We start from the raw sequence: 21301 nt of genomic DNA on the forward strand, positions 1-21301 counted from the left end.
ATTGGGAAAGTTTAAGAATTTTAATTATTATTATTATTAGAAATAATAATAATAAAAATGTCAAGACACTCTTGTAATCTTGTCTTATTACAATAAATAATATAAAGTGTTGATTAATTATTATTATTATTAGTATTATTTATTTATTAAATAAATAAAATTATTAACTAATTTTAAAGTTCAACCTCTGTAAAATTAATATTTATATACATATACATAAATAAATAAATAAGTAAAATAAAAATAAAAAGTTAAAATAACTAATCAATTAAATTTTTTTTTTTTAATCACTAATCTCATTAATTGATTGATTTATTAATTTTATTAATTAATAATAAATACATATCGATTTTATTGATTGTTTTTTTTAAAAATTAGTTCACGCTTAAAGCACTTGATAAAGAAAAGAAAAGAAAAGAAGAAGAATGTTATTTAAAAAGATGGCGACGATACGTCGTCGTTAAATAATAATAATATTTATATATATATTTTAGGCAACTGTGACAATTTAACGAACACCACTTAACACGTTAATAATAAATATTGTGACGTCATAATAATTATTACGTGACGTAATTAATTACGTTAAAACAAGTCGATACCTCCGTTATCGCATAAATCCTTAAATGTAGTTGTTGATTGATTAAGTTAATTCCCGTAGGTTTATTTATTTATTTATTGATCGATTATTGATTTTTTTTTATTTTTCACTAAGTTATTTATTTATTTATTTAATAAACACTTTAACTTACCTGTTTTCTTTGACTATTTCCTGAGCAGCGAATAAAAAAGAAAAAAAGAAAATTAATTAAAAATTTCTTTTTAAATGAAAAAATGAAATCCTGTCGGTTCCATTCACTTAAACGTTTACTGCAGCAAAAAGTTTTAAAAAGAATGGAAGAGGGAAGAGGGAAAGGAGGAGGAGTGGGGGAGGAAAGGGGCGTGGATGAAAAAAAAAAGAAAAACCAAAAAAAAAAACAAAATTCGTTTATGTGTAAATTTTTTACAAATTTTTTTTTTCTCGTAAAACAAAAACAAAAACAAAAAAAAACAACAACAAGAACAACAACAATAGCAACAACACGAAAAATTTTTTATTTTTTCTCTTTCTCTCTCTCTCTCTCACATGCAAATAAATAATACTGATAATAATTAAAATTAACAAAAAAAATTAACAAACAGCCGTAAATAGTTTGTACGCGAAAATGTGTGCGAACGTTAAAAAAAAAGGAGGATAAAAGGAAACTGGATAATAAAAATGGCAGGAAAAGGTTAAGGGTTAAGAGCACGCACACACACACATTATCAGATGTTTCGCCTTCTTATCGAAAGGCTCCTCACAAAATTTCTTAATGTTGATGATGTCTTTGGTGTTTGAAAACATCCATTAACTAAATCATTTCGAGGATTCGGATCCGTAATTCCGTTAACCTGAACGGATGACCTGTTAACCTCTGATTCGGTTAACAATAATGAACTCCTATGAAAGGTTTTTTTTTTTTTTTTATAAATGATATAAAACAATGCGTAAATAAAAAAAATATGTCTGCTTTTTCTCTCTCTCAAAATGAAAAAATGGCGTCTGGAAATTTTAATAAAATTCCAGATGATGATAACAACTTACCTTCCGTTAATGTTATTAACATGTTTTTTACACGTTATCCTTCCGACCTTAATGGCTACTTTTCCAGTACACGATTTTAATACGGCTGCAGCAATTTCTTGATTTGATTCTTTCAATGATATACCATTGACTTCTAATATGTAATCACCTTTCATTAACCTTCCATCTAATTCTGCTATACCATTATGTACCTTTAAAAACAAAACGAACCTTTGCAAACAAACCGTGGAAATAGAAAATTCAAGGTAAAATTAACGGTTTTTTTTATTTTTCTTACGATTTCGGATATGAAAACTTGTTTTCCTTCTTTTTTTGCTGCCACGCTTAAACCCAAACCTTTTCCAGGTTTTTTAATTAAATCGACATCAATCGTCTGCAGTAAATTTTCTTTGGTTATATTTTCATCTCGATAAACTAATAATTTTACCTGTAAAAAAAAAATTCATAAAAGGTTCGAATCATTTGAAAGAAAACAATTAATTATTATCATTATTATCAATATACTTTGGCTTGAGTTTGTCTCATGACCGTGAGAACTTTTGAATGTGGCATTTTAGTTACATCCTCAGAATTAACTTCTAAAATTTGATCTCCCGGTTCCAGTCTTCCATCTTTTTCAGCTGCACTTTCTGGATAAATTTCGTGAACTATCACGGCTCCCTAAAAAAAAGAAAAACCACATGAAAAAAAAAAAAAATAATAACGTGGCACGAACATAATAAAAAAATTACATATGGGGGCTTTTAATCGATAATTATCTCTGACCTATAAAATTAATTCTTATCAAATTATTTATTTTGTCTAGCAGAATTAAATTTCCACGTTTACCGATAAAAGTTTAGTTTTAGTCATGTGATTGATTGATTGATAAAAAAAAATAAAACGTAATAATAATAATAATAACAACTCTGGATAAAAAAAAAAAAAAATAATAATTACAAGCAAAGTGTCACAGCCTCCAATTATGCTTAATCCTAATCCCAATTTATCTTTATTTATTTCAATAAGGATTTCTTTTCCTGGAATTATCGGACATGTTGCTGGATCCGGAAGTGGTTCTTCTGGAATTTTAGTATTTGACGTGCATTTACGTGTCGATAATGCGGGTGATGTTTTCGGGGTTATCGTTGCAGTTGGTACGAGTGTCGTCGGAGCCGTCAAAACAAAATTTGATATTTGAGATTCGTTAATCGTACCGGATCCCCCGACGTCGAATAATTGTTTCGATGGCGACGAAGAAGATTTTAACGGTTTCAAATTGGTAAACGGTATTAACCCTTTAAAAAACAAAAAATACAAACGATTAACATAACAAGAAAATAAAATTAAATTAAACTAAACTAACCGAATTAAACTAAACCTAAAACTAAAACTAAAACGGGGGTGGGAGGAAAAAAAGAATAACTTACGACGATGTGAAATTTTATAGACGACGATGACGATGATGATGATGACGACGACGACGACGACATGCAACAACATCCATCAAAAAGCAGCCAAATGCAAAAGCAAATTAATTATTTTTTCTTTTTTTTTTCTTTTTAAATAATAAAATGCTATAAAAAATTTTTATTTTTATTTTTTATTTTTATAGCCATTTTATTATTAATAATTTTTCTGGAGCCACCATTTTAACGAAAAACAACAACAACAAACGACAGCAACCAACCAACAAACAAACGAACAAATAAAAAGAAAAAAAAAAAAGAAAATAAACATGCACGAAGCTTTTCAAAACAAATTTAATAATTTTCTAAATAATAAAAAAAAAAAAAAAAGAAAATTTATCGTTTAAATTATTATTATTATTATTATTATTATCACTTTCGATACGTTAAATCGAATCGTTCAATAATTAAATTATCGATTGTTTTATAACAAAAAAAATTTTATTGCAATTTTTACGTTGTAAAATTTTTATTTTTTTGTTGTAAAAATTTTTTAAACGTGGAGATTTGAATTTCGCGCGCTTTTTTTTTTTTAAACGCTACAAATTTTACGATTCGAACCTTTATTTTTCTTTTGCCACGTTAAAAATTTTATTTAACAATTAATCCCCACCCAAAAAAAAAAAAAAAAAAACAAAAACGACGAAGAAAACTTTTGACGAAAAGAATTTTCGAAAGAACACATTTTCCAACACCGTCCTGTTTTGCTTTAAAGCCCAAAAGCACACAAATAATAATAATAATAATAATGAAGAAAACAAAAATTATATAGTATTATTATTATCATTAATAACTCACTCGATTTTTCCGGTTCTTTTTGTACTGGAGTCGGACTCCTGTTCGGAGTATGTCCACCCGTTCCTTTGGGTTCCAAACTTCCCATGACGGTTTTTTCTTCTTCTCTTCCTTTGTTGGGATTGCAAATAACCAACGTCACTAATCCTTCTGTTTTTTTGAGCAATGTCGCCGCCTATATAAACCCGTAAACCATTATTATTATTATCATCATCATCATCATCATCATCATCATTATAACAAATCAATTATTCATAAACCATTAATTGTATAAAATTAAAATATTAATTAAAGACATTTATAATTATTATTCAACTTATTTATTTATTATTAAAAAAAAATAATAATAATAATTTTTTTATTTAGTAGTAATGATAATAATAATGATGATGATTATTATTATTATTATTATCATTTATTTTTCCCTTACCGAATCATAATTGGTTCCTAATAATGTATCTTTATTAACGGCGAGAATCATATCACCGACGGTTAAACCAGCCTGGAATTCAAAAAAAAAAAAAAAAAAATTAAGTATTTATTATTATTATTATTATTATCGGGTGGTGGTGGTGGTGATGGTGTCTGGTACGTACCTGTTCCGCAGAACTTCCTTCTTGTATATCCGAAATGAAAATTCCTTGACCAACTTCGGCGTGTTTTCCTTCGATAATCATTATCCCGAGGTTTTGATTTCCCTTTAAAGAAAAACAAAAAAAATTTTTTTTTTTTTCGTTAAGTTCATGCGTGTATTCACGTTTGTTTCTTCTGCCACGACGAAAAAACAAATATTTTTTTTCCCCATTAGATTATTATTATTTTTTTATTACGTATATATCTCTGAGTGAAAATCAATACTCTATGGGATAATATAAACATCGTTAGATATTTTTTTTATATTTTTCGAGAGGGGGTGGGGGCGGTCGGAAAACTTAAAAGGCGAAGAGAAAGAGTGGAAATGGGGGGGAGGGAAAAACTAAAAACATTTTCCGCCGTTATTATTATTATTTTCTTATCTTTCACGCACGTGAAAATTTTTCGCATATTGGGATGTTGTCGTTGTCGTTTATTGCGATTGCGCGATGGCGTTTATTTTAAAAAAAAAAAAAAAAAATGTTGCAACGGAAAAGTTCGTACACGAAGAATTGAAACGTTTACGATGATGATAATAATAATTCAATGCCACGAAAAAATAAAATGCATCAAATGAAACTTGTACCGCCGACAAGGTCAATGAAAAGGTAAAATAAATCATCAACGTAAATGTTAAAACACAATCAGGTTTTAAAGACACACATATTTAAATAAACTTTTTTATTTGTTTGTTTGTTTGTTCGTTTGTTCACCGATAAATTATCGTTTCGTTTCATTGACATTTTAACGAAAAATTAATTAATAAACAATTTTTTTTAAAGTTTGTTATTAATTCCAAAAAAAAATATTCGCAGGGATTCATCCCTTAAGGTTTTAAATAAAAATTCCAGGATTTTAAAGAGAACAATTTTCCTTTATTATTATTATTATTATTATTTAGTTCTTATTATTATTTCGTTCCAGTTTTTTTATTCAAAAATTTTTTCCACCAACTCGATTATGAATAAAATTACCCCATTTTTTTTTTTACATAAAAGGCGGTGGTGTAAAAAGTCATACAAAAAAAAATTTTTTTAAAAATTATAACCGTAAAGAAAACTTTTTTTTAAATAAAAACAAACAACAAACAAACAAGCAAAAAATATACATTTTTTATTTATTTATACGTCGTGAAAACAAACAAACAATTCGTTTGTTATTTTTTTTTTGTAAAGACTTTGGACAACGTTAAATGTGTTGCAAAAACAACTTTTTTTTTTTTCGGTGAGCTTTTGAATTTTTTCCCTTTCCCACCCCCTCCCCCTTCCCCCTCCCTTTCTCAGGTTTTTGTACTGTATTATATTTTGCCTCTCTTTTTATTTTTAAATTTCCACGTGATTATTTTTAAACCCACCTTTTTAATGGTGATCGTTTTGACTCCTTTAAATTTGGCATATTTTTGCTCCGGAGGCTGAAAAATAATAAATAAAATAATATCAGGGTATTTAATGACGTCATACATCAATCTTGTGAGATAAGAGAGGAAAAATTTATCCGCCATATTTGAAAAAAATTTTTTTATTTACCTCATCGTCTAACGTTAATGGAAATTGTGTGATCGGCTTCACGGCTAAATCTTCTAATGCCGACGCTCTCCTGAAACGACAGAAAATTAATAATATTAATAATAATAATAAAACAATTTTCTTGGGGGGTAGGGGGGCGTAAGCAGAAGACGTTAATTATTTAATTATCGCAAAAATTTATTTAATTTTCATTTACGAGCGTTTACAAAAAAAAAAAAGAAAAATTAAAATACCTTTTTTGTTTTTTTTTTATTTTTTTTGTGGGGGGGAGAGGATCGGGAAAATAAAAACCTTCATCTTCCCATTCCGGTGCCGTTCTTATACAAGCTAATAAATTATCCATATTTTATTATTATTATTATTATCACCGTCACGTTTTTATTTTTACCGTTGACATAACCTGAATTTTTCTTTTTTTTTTTTCATCAAGTGTTTTTAATTGTTTAATTGTTTTTTTCATTCATTATTTATATTTTGTTAATTATTCGACTGAATTTTAATTTCGTCCTTGTTTAATTTTTATTTTGTCAACGAATAAAATGAATTCGCCATTTTTTTATTTATCAATACATACTACGAAACGAGATTTTTTAGTTTAAAAAAAAAAATGGACGAAAATAATTTTTTTCTCTTTGATTCTTTCCCCCTCTCTCTTTCTTCCTCTCTCTCTCTCTCTAAATATATATATATATAAATTTTGTTATTTTATTTTTATAGAAAATTCCCCGTGAAAAAAGGCATTTTCCACCCCCATCCACCCCCCCAATCCCTCTCCCTCCCTCTACATATACATAGAAAACATATTTCTCACTCCTTTTTATATTTTTTCATTTTTATTTTTGAAAAAAATTAATTATGATTTTTATTAAAAAAAAAAAAAAGGTTTAAAAGGTTCTTTTTCAAACTATTATTATTATTATTATCATCATTATTTTATACTTTAAATTCGAAATATATAAAAAAAAAGGAACATTCACAAAAAAAAGAAAAGCTTTTAACTTAAATTTTTTTGCTTTTTTATTTTTCACAAACCTAAAATTAATTTTCTTTTTTTTATATTATTTTATATTTTAAGAGTATATAGAGAGAAAGAGAGAAAGAGAGAGAGAGAAAAAAAAGAAAAACTAAAAGAGGGATGGGGGGAAACGGGGGGAGGAAACGGGAGAGAAGGGGAGGGAGAAAAACCTTTAACCCGTTAAGTTGTATTTAATTGAAAAATTTTCTGCCGGAGCAAATCCAATTAAAAAAAAAAAAAAAATTTTTACTATTTTGTTGCAAACTATAAATTATTGGCGATCGATAATTAATAAATAAATTTACAAAAAAAAAATCAATAAAATCAATAAAATCGATCCGATAAATAATTACGCACACGCACACACACACACACAAAAAAACATTAATAAACTTAATAAATAAAATATCGTATTACGAGAGAATAAACAAAAACTCGACGACACGAACACTAAACTTTTTTTTTATAATAATAATGATAATAATAATTTATTTAATACATTACAATGGGCGATTCCATTCATAATGATAATAATAATAATAAAACAATTTATTTTAGTTTCCGATTGAATACAACCGAATACAACGACGCGAAATGACGTAAATGAGAAAAAATATTTTGTTTCTTACTTTTTTTTTTTTTTTGACATAAAAACGCATCCGATAAAAAAAAAAAAAACAAACTTTTGTAATTGAATTAAAAACAAACAGATTTTCTATTATTATTATTATTATTATCATTATTATGTTGCGGTTGTTTTTTTTTTTTTTAATAGTATTTCGATTGCATTCGACGAAAAAAAAAAAAAAATCAATGAACGCAAATTTTTATCGTGCGCGAACGAACATGTTTGTACGTTTGTTGTAATTAAATAAAAAAATTTATCAAAATGCATTAATCGACAGTATAATAACAAGATTTTTGTTGTTATTGTTCGTTTGTAGGTAACAAACAAACAAAAAAAAAAGGTTTTTGTGGTTTTTATTTTTTTTTACAAAAAGCGAATCCTTTTTTTTGTGGGGAGACCTTTTTTTTTAATTATAGCATCATCGAATTATAGTAATTTTAGATATACAAAAAAAGTTTATTTCGATGACAAAAGAATCAAATTTACCCCCCCTTCCCTCCCCATTCCCCCTTTCTTCCTCTCCCGTTCCTCTTTCCTTTTTTTTTGGGAAAATTTTGCCTTTGAATTTTTTCCCCCTTTTTCTCTTTTATTTCGTTTCGGTTTTATATAATTAACGAAAAAAAAAATAATAATAATAATAAAATATTTTGAAGGTATTTTTAAAAAAAAGGGAAAAGGTCAAAGGTGAAATGAAATTTTTCTTTTTTTTTTGTCAAATTTTCCGACAGCGTTAAATTATTTATGTTAATAATAATGATTTTTTTAAATTTAAGTTCAGCGTTAAAAACGTAAAAAAGTTTTTTTTTTTTTTTTTTTTGTAATTCGCAATTCAATATTATCATTATTATTATTTAAAAAATATTTTTAAAAAAAGAGGGAGTAGGAGGAGGAGGAGGAGGGTGGTTAGGGTGAAACAAACTTTTTAACGTTTCGAAAAAATTTTTTTTTAATTTTAAAATTGTTCAGCAAACAAAATCTCTGGAGAAATTAATAATAATAAAAAAAATTATTTTTAATACGATAAAAAAAATTTTAATAACTTTTTTTTTTTCGTTAGGATTTGCATCTATAAATTAAAGTTAATACACGTCGGAAAAACTTCATAAATATTTCATAAAAATGATGATGATAATAATAATAATAATTTAAAACAGATGCACCGATCGGAAAACGGTAAAATTACATTCCGAGTTTTCCCCTTACGACGAAACGTTCGGTTCTGTAATAATTCAGTTGTGCCAACCGAGAATTTCAAAAAATGGTGATTTAACTTATTGAAATATCCCCACACCCGTGGATGTGGGTAGAGAATAAACGGAAAATTTTCAAGTTATCGCGACCCGCAAACATGTGGGAGTCACGCAACATGATCATTAGAGAGAAATTCGAAGAATATTTATTAAAAAAAAAAAATGAAGAAACCGTACAGGAAATCGACACGCGTTATGTTGAACAACCTACATTCTCATAAAGATTTATAAAACGACACCATCACTCCCACCACTACCTCCACCGCCATCACCACTACCTCCACCGCCATCACCACTACCCACCAGATCATAATAAAACGGAGACAAACGACAAACGCATCGACAAACGCAAGAAAAAAACTCGACGCGATTATAAGTAAAATAATAATTATTATTAGTATCGTGATCCACGTTTGAATTTAAAAAAAACGAATTGACTAACGTACGCGCACGTGCACGCGAACACAATCACGTGATCACAACATAAATAAATAAATATATGTAAATATATATTTCAGTTAATTAATAAAAATTTAATTACATTTAATATAATTACATAATTCTAAAGTTTACATAATAAAGTAATTTTAAAATGTTTTTTTTTTTGCATTAAATTCGAAAACGAGAAATTTTACCGAGGGGGGGAGGGGAGAGGAGGAGGAAGAGGTAGGTAGGTAGAGATCAAAGGAGGGAGGAGAGGGGAATCGGAATAATAAATCCAACCGGTAAATTTTACCTTTTTTTTTTTGTCAATTTTACAACGAAAAAAAAAAAAATTAATAAATAAATTCATTCAAACAAAAAAAAAACGAATGAATCATCATTATTATCAAAATCATTATCGTCGTCGTCATTATTATTATTATTATTATTATTATTATTATTATTAACAATAACGGAACAATAAGGAAATTGAAAAATTACAAAACGAACGCAACAAACAAATATTAAAAAAAAAAAAAAATTCAATAAAAGAAAGAAAGAAAAAAATTATTACGACGAACGAGGGGTAGGGGGGAGGAGAGAGGAGGGGAAGAAGGGAATAGAATGAGGCATAGAGAAAGAAAAATGAAGTGGAAAAAGGCATAGAGATGGAGGAGGAGGGAGAGAGTAGAAAAATTAAAGTTTTTACATAACCCGAAGGAAAGCTCGAAGTTAAAAGCTTTTCTTTTTTTCCTTTTTTTTCTTTTGCTTATTATTATTATCATTATCATTATTATTATTATTATTATTATTATTTTCATTGTTCCTAATCATTCATTCCGACAAATAAATATTCAGTCCTTGACTTTGGTAACGAATGAAAAAAAAAAAAAAGTGCAATATGCAAAAAAAAAAAAAAAATTTATTTTTCTCGATTTGCTATAATTCGGAAAATTTTTGCCGTCGTCAACGATCCTAACGGTTTTTTTATATTTTTTTTTATATAATCAAAAAAAATTGTTGCAAATTTACAATTTTGTTAATGATTACGTTTTAAATTTACTATTAAATACAATTGAAGAGTATCATCAGTGCCGTGTCAAGGATAAATATTATTTAAAAAATTCGTAAAACTATTTTTTTTGTTGTTTCCGTTACGTAACAGCGGCGTCCGTCGTTTATTTTATTTTTTATTTTTTTTAATTATCACACCGAAAAGTTTTAAAATTTAAATAATAATAATAATAGTAATAATAATAATATTAATAATAATATTAATAATAATAATTATACGAATAGTTAAGAATGACTCAAAAAAACAATTCGTGATAAGAGATATATATTCAATGTGAATCATCATAATCGATACGGTTCGATGAAAATTTTTTTTTTTTTTTTTCTTACTAATTTTTATCACACATCGAATTTACGACTTTCGTTTCCTCCCCTACATCTTACCCAACCCCCCCCCCACAAACTAAACCCGAAAAAAAAAATCATTGGGGCATCGCAAAAAAAAAAAAGAAAGAAAAAGTAACGTTTCCCTCTTAAATTTTCCTGTCGAATGAATTATAAATATATATAAATCAAAAAAACATGATTACGTGATAAAATTTCAAAATGGCGAAATTTAACGCACAAAATTTTATTCTCACTTAAATTATTTCGTTTGTTGAAAAAAAAACAAAAAATCTTTATCGAATGAAAACGATGATGATTTTTTTTTTTATTGAATGATACTCGTAATAATAATAATAATAATAATAATATTAGAACGTTCGATAATAAAAAAATTTTTTGTTGAAAGAAAAACGAAAGCGGGGAAAATTTAAAAAAAAATTTTCTTTTTTACAAACAAACAAACGATGAATTTATTATTTCCTTTCGGAAAACAATAAAATGAAAAAAAAAAAAAATCACATCGTTGCTAAAGTAAAGTTTAAAGGCCCCAACAACAACAACAACAGCCATCTTTTTTTTTTTTTTTTCTCATCCCGCATTTCTTAACAATAGCAAAACGTCAAATTTTTCTAACAAACAAACAACACGAAATTAATAAAATAAAAATAATTAAAAAAAAAAAGGTAAATTTAATTTTTTTCAAATATCATCTTATACCTATGTAAAACACTCACACGCACACGCACGTACCACACACGCATACACACGCACGTACACGCACGCGCTCTCGCGATCGGCGAACACCTCGGGCAAGGACGTTATTTAATGTAAATATTTACATAAGAATGAATAAAAAAAAAAAAAAGCCGAATGCAAAATTTAAAAAAAAAAAGTGTTTTTGTCGTGGCATTAATATTTATTTTACTTTAAAATCAAACAAGTGAACGATAGCAAAAACAACAACCAACAACAACAACAACTCACCTTTTTATGTAACAAATACAGAAAAAAAAAAAAAATCACTCGCGTGGAGGTTTATGTGTATATTCGCGCATATCGTTATACTTAACCGCAAATCAACTTTAAAAAATAATAATGATGATGATAATGATAACGATGATAACAAAGACGACGACGACGACGACGAAAGGAAAACAAAACGTTTCGAAGTAATTAATTTAAAAAAAAAAAATTAAAATAAACGTTATGCAACGTTATGCACAGATTAATACCTTTTAAACCCAATACTATAATAACAAACAACAAACGACGACAACAACAACAACACGCACAATTTGCGGTCGAAAACTAAATATTCTTATTATTAATAAATCCGACGCGTAGGCAATCGAGTAAAACAGTCATTATCACGGCCACGTTATCTTTAGTACGTATGTTTTGCCGGAAGATTGCGGTTCGGGCGTTAGCGGAAAACAAAAAAAAAAATTTTTTTTTTTTTTTATAACCAAAATGGAGAGAAATTTAAACAAAAAAAAAAAAAAATACGAAACGACGAATATTCGCGCCTATTACGTCATACATATATATATTTAATTATTTATAATAAATTAAATAATAATAATAATAATTAAAAACAATAGTTAATAAATATCGTGACGACAAAGACGACAAACAATAGAACGAGACATTTTTTTTATTATTATTATTTTGACACGGTTTTTAATAATTTTGTATAAAATCATCTTTTTTTTTTTAAAACGTAATAAATAATAATAATAATAATGATAATGATAATTAATAATGACAGAGAGAGAGAGAGAAGAAACAATCCTCCTTACTTTTTGTATATGAATAAATTATTTAAACATGTTAAAGTTTGTTTAAAAAATTTTAATTTATGTTAAAACTTGAAAAATTCTTTTCGAATTCATTATTATTATTATTATTATTATTATTATTATTATTATTATTATTATTATTATATAATTCTATTCGAATGATAATAATAATTATTATAATAATAAATATTTATTAGCATTGATGGGAGGAGACGATGATGTAAAAAAAAAAAAAAATGAATTATTGATTTTTTTTTTTGTTTTTTCACTTATTAATCGTAAGTAAAAAAAAAAAAAATTAGAATGAATTAATTCTGGAATGAATTTTTGAATGAATGAGAATTGTGACGAAACACGATCCTTTTTTTTGCAAAAAGAAAAATTTTAATTAAGGTTTTCAGCGTGAAAAAGAGAGAGAAAATTTTTTTTTTGTAAAAACAAAAAACCTTTCCACGCATAAAAGTTTTTTGAAGAGCTGCGGGAAGGGCAGGGGAGGGGGTTCGTTAAGTGGGGGGCTTAAAAAAAATTTAAAAATAAAATAAAATAAAAGAAAATTTTAAAATGTTATTAACACGAGTTTTTTTTTTTTTTTTTGGAAAAAAGTAAAAAGAAAATAATTCGCGTTAATATTTATCATTGCCACGAAAGGATAATCTTTCAAAAAAAAAAAGGTTTAAAAAAGATAAAGTACGCATTGAAAACCTTTTGAATAGCAGCAAAAAAAATGGTTTATTTATTTATTTTTAAAAATTCCAAACGAAAAAAAAAAAAAATGAAAAAACGGGGCCGAGTCTCCCCGAAGAAAGGAAGAGAGAGAGGAAAGAAAAACACAAAAAAAAAATTTTAAATATGATTTCCAATGAAAAAATTTAAAAATCTTTAATGCGTGTTTTCCATACGAAAAAAAAAAAATTTCTTAACGACAGCAAAAGTTTTCCTAATTACGGCAAATTTTTCTACTTTTTCGAGAAGTAATTAACGTACTACTCGTGTTAATTTTGAAAATTCCAAAAATTGTTTTTTCAATCGGTTTCCCTTCCTGGATAAAACTTTATCCAGTTCCTCAATTTTTATTTTCCGTTAACGTAAAACTGAACAAAAATAAATATGATGTACGTGGAAGGAGAAAGAGGAGGAGGAGGGCGGGTAAATTTTAAATAAAAAAAACCTAAAGAAATAATAATAATAATAAAATTTAGTAATTGGTTATTATTTTTTTTTAAGGTCGATTAATATCCTGGAACGAAGATTTTTTAAATTAATCTCTCTCTCTCTTTTTTTCTGTTTCTCTCTCTAGCTGGATTAATGATACGTAAAAATGTTTTTTTTTCCACGAACCTTAGAAATCAGGCGTACCAATTAGAGTGAAAAAAAAAAGAAAAAAAAATTTTATTTATTTTTTTATTATTTATATACATTGCGCGTATAAAATTTATACGGTTTAGATATTGATTTTATTTTTACGTCATCACAATGACGTCAATCTCACAAAAAACGACGACGGTACACGAAGCTTTCTACGTAATTATTCGTTTCGCACACACACGATTTTTACCACACAAAATTTTTTTCCTTCGAAAGATTTTCATTTAAAAATTTTTTTCTTTTTTTTTTTTTTAAAATGGCGACCGTTTCCAAACCGTTTTTTTTACTCCTCGCCCGCCTGAAATTTTCCTCGGATCCGGTTTTGAACTGGAATTTTTTTTGGTAAGGTTCCCATTTTTTCAAACCGGAAATGATTACACCTTTTGTTTTTCCAAACATTCCAGAAATTTCTATTTTTAATTTCTTTTTTTGGATTCTTTTATGATGATGATGATGATTGTTTTCTTTTCCCTGGCACGAAAATTTCAATTAATTTTTTTTCCATGTTATTCTTATCGGTTTGGGTGCGTGTGTGCGCGTAAGTTCATCTCCTCTCCCCCGTCTTTCCCCTAACCTTTTTCTCTTTCTGTTTACGTCTCATCATCATTTCCAATTTCGAAAAAACCTTTTTTAACGAAGCGTACCGTTTGATAAATTTAGATTTTTTCCCGTTACACCAGAAAATTTTCTCGAATTTTCTTGTTCCCCCTTTTCCCCCCATCCTTTTTTTCCATTTCTTAAATTGCAACAAAATATTTTACACTTGGTTTAATACGAAAAAGAAAATTTTCGAATAAATAAATCTTATTAAATTATTTATTTTATTTTTTTATTTTTTCGTATTTATTATTAAATTCGTCGTCTATCTGACATTTTCAGATTTTCCAGATAAATCAAAATTAAATTAAAATTTATTTTCATTTCGTTCATTTTTCCAGAATAAAAAAAAAATCATTATTATTATTATTATTATTATTATTTTGAATTTTTTTTTGTCGAGTTAATAAATAAAAGGTTAACGTTTTTATTTTAGTTCAGTTCGGAAAAAAAAAAAGAAAAATAAAATTGAATTTTTATAATTTTTTAAAAGGGAATTTAAGAGAGAGAGAGGGAGAGGGAGGGGAAAGGGGATGAAAAGGGAATTCGGGGAGGAGGGAAGGGGGGAAAACTATTCAAACAATCCATTGTACAAGTTTATTTTTTCGTATTGGATTTCAATAGATTTTCGATTGTGTCAGCGAGAAAGAAGAAATAAAAAGTAAAAAAAAAAAAAAACTGGGTGAAGTTTCATCAAATCGATTAAGGACACGCATTCATTCGACTCTCTTTTTTTTTCTTTTATAGATTTAAAAAAAAGAGAGAGAAACAGAAGAGAGAGAGAGATAAAAATAAACGGGGAAATGAAGAAAGAGAGAAAAAGCGAGAGAGAAATAAAGAAAGAAAAAAATAAAACAGAGAAAAAGAGAGAAAGAAAAAGGAAGTAAAAAGAAAGAAGGAGAAAAGAGGAAAGAAAAATAAAACACAAAGAGAGAGAGAGAGGGGGGGAAAGAGAGAAAGAGAGATAAAACAACACGCGTTAATTCTCTATAGAAATCAATCGAAAAATATTCGGATGCGATAAACAAAATTACAAAAATACAAAAAAAAAAAAAAAGAACGGCGTGAGATTGAATGTATTCATCATCATTATCATCATCATCAACATCATCATCATCATCATCATTATTATTTCTTCATAGTTTTTCCCGACGAATTTTTTTTATACAGGAAAAATTTTTTTTTGGTTTTTATCTTTTATCACCTCCATTATCAATATTTATATTATTTTTAAATATTCAAAACAGAAAAAAAAATGTTTTTAACCGGAAAAAAAAACTTTTTATTTCTCCCACACTCAAGAAAAAAAAAACTTTCGGTTATGTACATAAAACAAAAAATTTTCTTTGGTTAATAAAAAGTTAATAAATAATTCATTTTTTGTTGTTATTAATAAATGAATCCATCGAAATTTTAACAAAAAAAAAAAAAATTTTATTTCATAATTGAATTCGCGAAAAAGAGAGAAAGAAAGAAAGTTCCGGAAACTCTTATTGTTCGATGGAAGGAAGTAATGAAGGGGAAACACGAGGTAGGGAGGAAGAGGGGGCTTCCCCCTCTCCCTTTTCGTAAAAAAATTAACCTTTTTTAACTTACGTAATAATTTTTTTTTTAATTTTCTTTTAACCACGTGTGAAAATTAAAAAATATCACAATTGGATTCGTTAACCGCGTATGATTCGAATCGCACAACAACAACAAACAACAAACAACAACAACAACCGCAAAATAAAAGAAAAAACTTTTTTTTTCTCGACTATAAATTTAAATTTGAAAAAAAAAAAATCCGGAACATCCCGAACGTGTAAAAAATTCGAAAGTAATAAAAATTTATTATTACTTACTTTGGACTCATTCGAAAAAATTTTTAAACAACGCCTACGTGTTCCCCCCTCCCTCCCCTCCCTCGTTTGTTTCGATTTTGTTTGTTTCGACATTTTTCAACATTAAAAAATTGTTTAATAAATATTACGTTACAACCAACCATAACCCTAACAAACTCCCTGCCTACGCCACGTTCGTTTTTCCATATGAACGTCTTCATCTTTCTTTCTATTTTTGCGTTTGTTTTATTAACTCTCTCGTTTTTTTAAACGTTCGCCAACAAACAAATGTTTCGTAACAACAAACTACCTGATCATCACGTTCGTTTTTTTTTTTTATTATTGTTTTCACGTTCCGGAAACGATTTGAAACCGTTGGAAAACGTTCAATCGAATTATTATTTGTTTTCGAATCCAAAAAAAATTATTATTATTATTATTATTATTATTATTAAATTTTTTTCTTTTAGCTTGTCGGAAATAAAAAAAAATGTTTGTTAGTACGAGAAGAAGCAGAAGACAAAAAAAAAGAAAATAACTGTCGTGGAAAAAGATGGAAGCGCACGAACAACGGTGTAGTCATCATTAGTTTAACAAAAGAATCGAAAAAAAAAAAAAAAAAAAAAAACTTTACATCGTTTTTGATTTAAAGCTTAAAAGAAAGGAAAGAAAGGAAGGAAAAAAAAGGAAAACGTTTGTTTCCTTTGTCTCCTCCTTCCCGTTCTTATTTTTTTTCTCTCTTCTGGAAACTGGAGAAAATGAAAATTTTCAAAAATGAAAAAACGAAGAAAAAATACAAAAAAAAAAATTTTTTTTCTTTTTAATCATTAAAAAAAAAAAGAAAAAATGTAAATGGTAAAAGTTAGTGGAAAATTTTATTTTTTTTTTTTTAATTTTTCCTTTGAGAAAAAAAAGGTAATAAAAATTATTAGAAATGGTGTTCATGCAAATACAAATTAAGTACCTTTCAGGTAAAATTAAATTGTCAGTAACAAAACCTTCTCTCTCTCTCACTCACTCATTCATTCATTTTCCTTTTATCTTTTTCCTTTGATTCCATTTATTATTTATTTACTTACTGTTAAATAACTCGCGACCCCTACAATTTTTTTTCCTTTTATTTTTCACTCTCGTGTAAAAAAATTTTTTACACTCCCTCAAATTAATTTCATGCTCTTATTAATATATTATCATCGTGGTAAAAGGTTTTTCACAGCCTTTTACTCGTGATGACGTCACAGTTAAAGAAAATAATGACGTCACGAAAGTTTTTCGATCGAATCCGAGGACGACGACGAAGACGACGTTGCAAATTTTCTCATCTCGAATTCGGTAATTTATCAACACGGGAATATAGCTTACGGAAAATTTAAAAAAAAAAGAAAAATGGCGGAAAATTCAAAAATAAGGACCCAAAAAAAAAAAAATAATAAATACGAAAAGAAAAAGGTTAAAAGGTTAACTATAATAATAATAATTCGACGATGTTCGTGAGCGTAAAAAATTTTTACAATTTCAAACGTTTTTCTTTTTTTTTTTAATAATTTTTGTTATAAAGTTAACGTGACGTCATTATAACGACGTCACGACTAAGAAAACGAGTAAAATTTCACACCTGAACGTGTACGTGTGCGTGTCTAAGTCATCACTCAACGTTTATGTCTTCGTGTGTGTGTGTGTGCGGGAAAAAAATAAATAAATGACACCTATTAAATCATATTTTCTTTTAAAATGGGAAGAAAAGGGGAGGGGGCGGGGGAGAAAGAGGGGAACACTAGAAAAAAGTAGAAAAAGAAAAACGATACGAAAAAAAAAAGAGAGATAGAGAGAGGGGGGAGGAAAAAAAGTAAAAAAATATAATTTATTACGTTGAAAAGTTACTAAAGTTTTCCAATATATATAAAAAAAAAGAAAAAAGAAGAAAAAAAAGAAGAAGTAGAAGGAGGAGAAGATGAAGAAGAAGAAGAAGACGAAAAAAAAGCTCTTCCATAATTTTTTATTTATTTTCTTTGTAATCTTTTTTCTTTATTAGGTGAGAGACGTTTTTTTTTTTTTACTTTTTTTTTTTGTTTTAAATAAAAATCTATCTTAAGTTAAAAGTTCTTTTTTTTTTCTTAACAAAAAAAAGAAGAGAGAGAAGAGAAAGAGAGGGAGAGAGAAACAATCCCGTAACTCGATTTATTTTGTTAAAAAAAAAAAAAAAGAAAAACCTTTCGTATTTAACTTTTGTTAACTTTATCTTATAATAAATTAGTTTTACTTACTAAATAAATCAATTGTAAAACGTATAAACTAAATATTGTCACTAATGCCACGACGATAAAAAAAAAAACAAACGGTTAAAATTTTTACAAAATCGCTTTGTTAAAAACGAATCAAAAAATTTGTTTTTTAATCGTATTTAAAAAAAAATTTTGCATTATTATTATTATTATGATTATTATTAATATAGAATATCATGTGACTTACGCGTAATTAAAAAAAAAAATTAAAAAAACTTAATTTAAAAAAAAAAAAAAAACGAAATCGAAAGTGAACGCGCGTGTAATTGTGAAAATGAAAACTTTTCGAATGAATTTTTTTGCTTTTTTTTTTTTTTTTTTTTTTTTTTTTTTTTTTTTAATTGACCGAAACGCGTAATGAAAAGAAGAGAGAAAGAGAGAGAGAGAGGAGGGAAAAAGATCGAGAAAAAAAAACGTTAATGTTTTCTTACGCACGCACGAAATTTACTGCCACGTTTAAAATATTTGACGGGGGAGGGGAGGGGAAATGGAAAAATTATTCTCATCACCGTCAGCGAAATTTTTTTTTTTTTTTATACCGCGAAGAAATAAAGAGTTTTGGCACATTTCCATTTTGATTATATCTGTCAAAATCTATTTCTGATGACACTTCAATGGCGAACATGTCATCTTCGTCGTTCTCTTAATTTTTTTTTTTTTTCTCCAAATTTTATTATTACTCTCACGTAACAACAACAGATTTTTTTTTTTTTTTAATAATTTTTTTTTTGTACTTTAGTTTAAATCGTGGCATTAACCTTGCAACGCAGGTAATTTTTATCATTCGAGTGCCAAAAAAAAAAATAAAATTCAAGGTTGAAAAATTTAAATCGTGCGAATCGTTTTCAAATTCATTTCCTTTTCCGGAAATAAGAAAAAAAAAAGAAAACTTACCGGAGTATGATGACCTTGAACGTTGGTCCAGGCAATCCTTTTATTATGGCGGATGCGTTTAAATGACATCTTCCCTGGAGTACGATACCGTTCACCTGGAAAACAAATAAAAATTTTATGCACACTGAGGTGTATTTAAAACTTTCGTTTATTTTAGAATTGTATTTATACAAGAGAGAAAAGGATAGAAAACCGGAAGTGAAAAAACCGGAAAATTTACGTCATTTATAAAATTCCACGAATATTAATTAAGTAATTTAATTATGACCGAATTATTAAAAAAAAAAAAAAAAAACAATGAATTGAAATTTTTCACAGTGGCAGCAAAAAAATTTTTCCGCTCAAATTTTTAGCCCCCTCCTTTCCTCCTCCCCTCTCCTTTCTTCTCCCCAATTCTATCCCTTCCTCCTCCTCTCACCTCTCCCCATTTCCAGAACTTTTTTTAATCCGGTTCGTTTATTTTTCTCCATCGTTTGACTAATTTGTTATCTCCTCCCTCTCCCCTCTTCCTTCCTTTCTCCCCATAAAAGCTCTCACACACATGAATCAATCAATCAATCAATAATTAATAATCGATGACAACAAAAAATTCAAAATCTATTAATAATAATAATAATAATAATAATAATAAACATTAAAATAAATATTCAAACGATATAAACAGTCAATTATCAAACGTGTCAGAAGAATTTAAAAAAAAAAAAAAATTTCAAATATTTTCATTGAAATTAAATCAGAGAGAGAGAGAGAGAGAGAGAGAGAGAGATTGATGACGACAACGACGATGTTGATGATTCGAACATCCGCCATTTTTATAAATAAAAACAATTCGTTGGAAAAAAAATTAATAATAATAATAATGATAATATTAATTACGCAGTCGACCGATCAGGTGTCAATAGAAACCAAAAAAAAAAAAAAAAGTGAAATTTAAATGAGGAATGATTGTTATATGTCAAAAAAAAATAATTAACGGAAATTGACAATCAATGAAAATGACGCACGAATTTAACGTGACGTCATTGAAACATTGTTTTTCGATCATTCATTTTAAATTATGACGTCATATTCATTACAATAATTTCCTTATTAAAGCTAAGAGGGGGGAAGGGGGGAAAGGTCGTTAACGTTCGGAATTGATTTCGCGTATTTTGTTTTTTTGTTTTCGTGAAAGTTTTTTCGGTTGTTTTATAACGGACGACAAACAAACAACAAACGTTTGCGTGGTTTAAAAAAAAAGATGTACAAACCTCTAAAATTTCATCTCCAACTTTGATTCCTCCCGTTTTAAATGCTGGACCATTTGGATTGATACCGCATACGAAAACGGCCATTCGATTTCTATCTTTATGACCTGCAAGGCTGATTCCTAAACCTCTATGACTTTTTTCTAAATTAATCACTAATATAGTATCTCCGAGATTTCCATATTTTTTCTTCACTTTTCCTAAAAAAAACAAAACAAAACAATTAAGTCACGTGACGTGTTTTTTTTAAATCCCTCGTTAAAAATAAAATTCCTGTATGAAAAAAAAAAAAAGTTTCACGTATGTTTTTGAAATGATGTGTAATAGGTAATAAATAAATCCGCCATTTTGAAAATAAAATCAATCGTTGATAACGTTATTAGTTTCGTAATTTAATAACTTAATAATTTTCAAACCGACTAATTATTTATTTATTTATATATTCGAAAAGGAGGATTTAACATTTTTAATAACTTTCTAATATTAATAATAATGATTATGATGATACGTTTAAAACATCATTTCACAATAATAATAATAATAATAATAAT

The 21301-nt window shown here is 27.2% G+C and overlaps 1 protein-coding gene across 1 annotated transcript; it reads right to left on the bottom strand.

Annotated features, from left to right (window-relative positions):
• Positions 1-1620: 1620 nt before the first annotated feature.
• On the bottom strand, positions 1621-21097 carry Phum_PHUM518550 (Inactivation-no-after-potential D protein, putative; the record flags this gene model as incomplete). The annotated part of the gene is made up of 13 exons (XM_002431236.1): positions 1621-1815; positions 1902-2051; positions 2129-2284; positions 2564-2901; positions 3871-4042; positions 4298-4369; positions 4464-4565; positions 5855-5902; positions 6027-6096; positions 19504-19598; positions 20754-20950; positions 20983-21023; positions 21051-21097. 13 exons carry the CDS (start codon positions 21095-21097, stop codon positions 1621-1623), a joined length of 1683 nt encoding a protein of 560 aa, XP_002431281.1.
• Positions 21098-21301: the final 204 nt, after the last annotated feature.

This window comes from Pediculus humanus, genomic scaffold (assembly GCF_000006295.1).
Source record: "Pediculus humanus corporis 1103172108283 genomic scaffold, whole genome shotgun sequence".
NCBI classification, from domain to species: Eukaryota; Metazoa; Arthropoda; class Insecta; order Psocodea; family Pediculidae; genus Pediculus; species Pediculus humanus.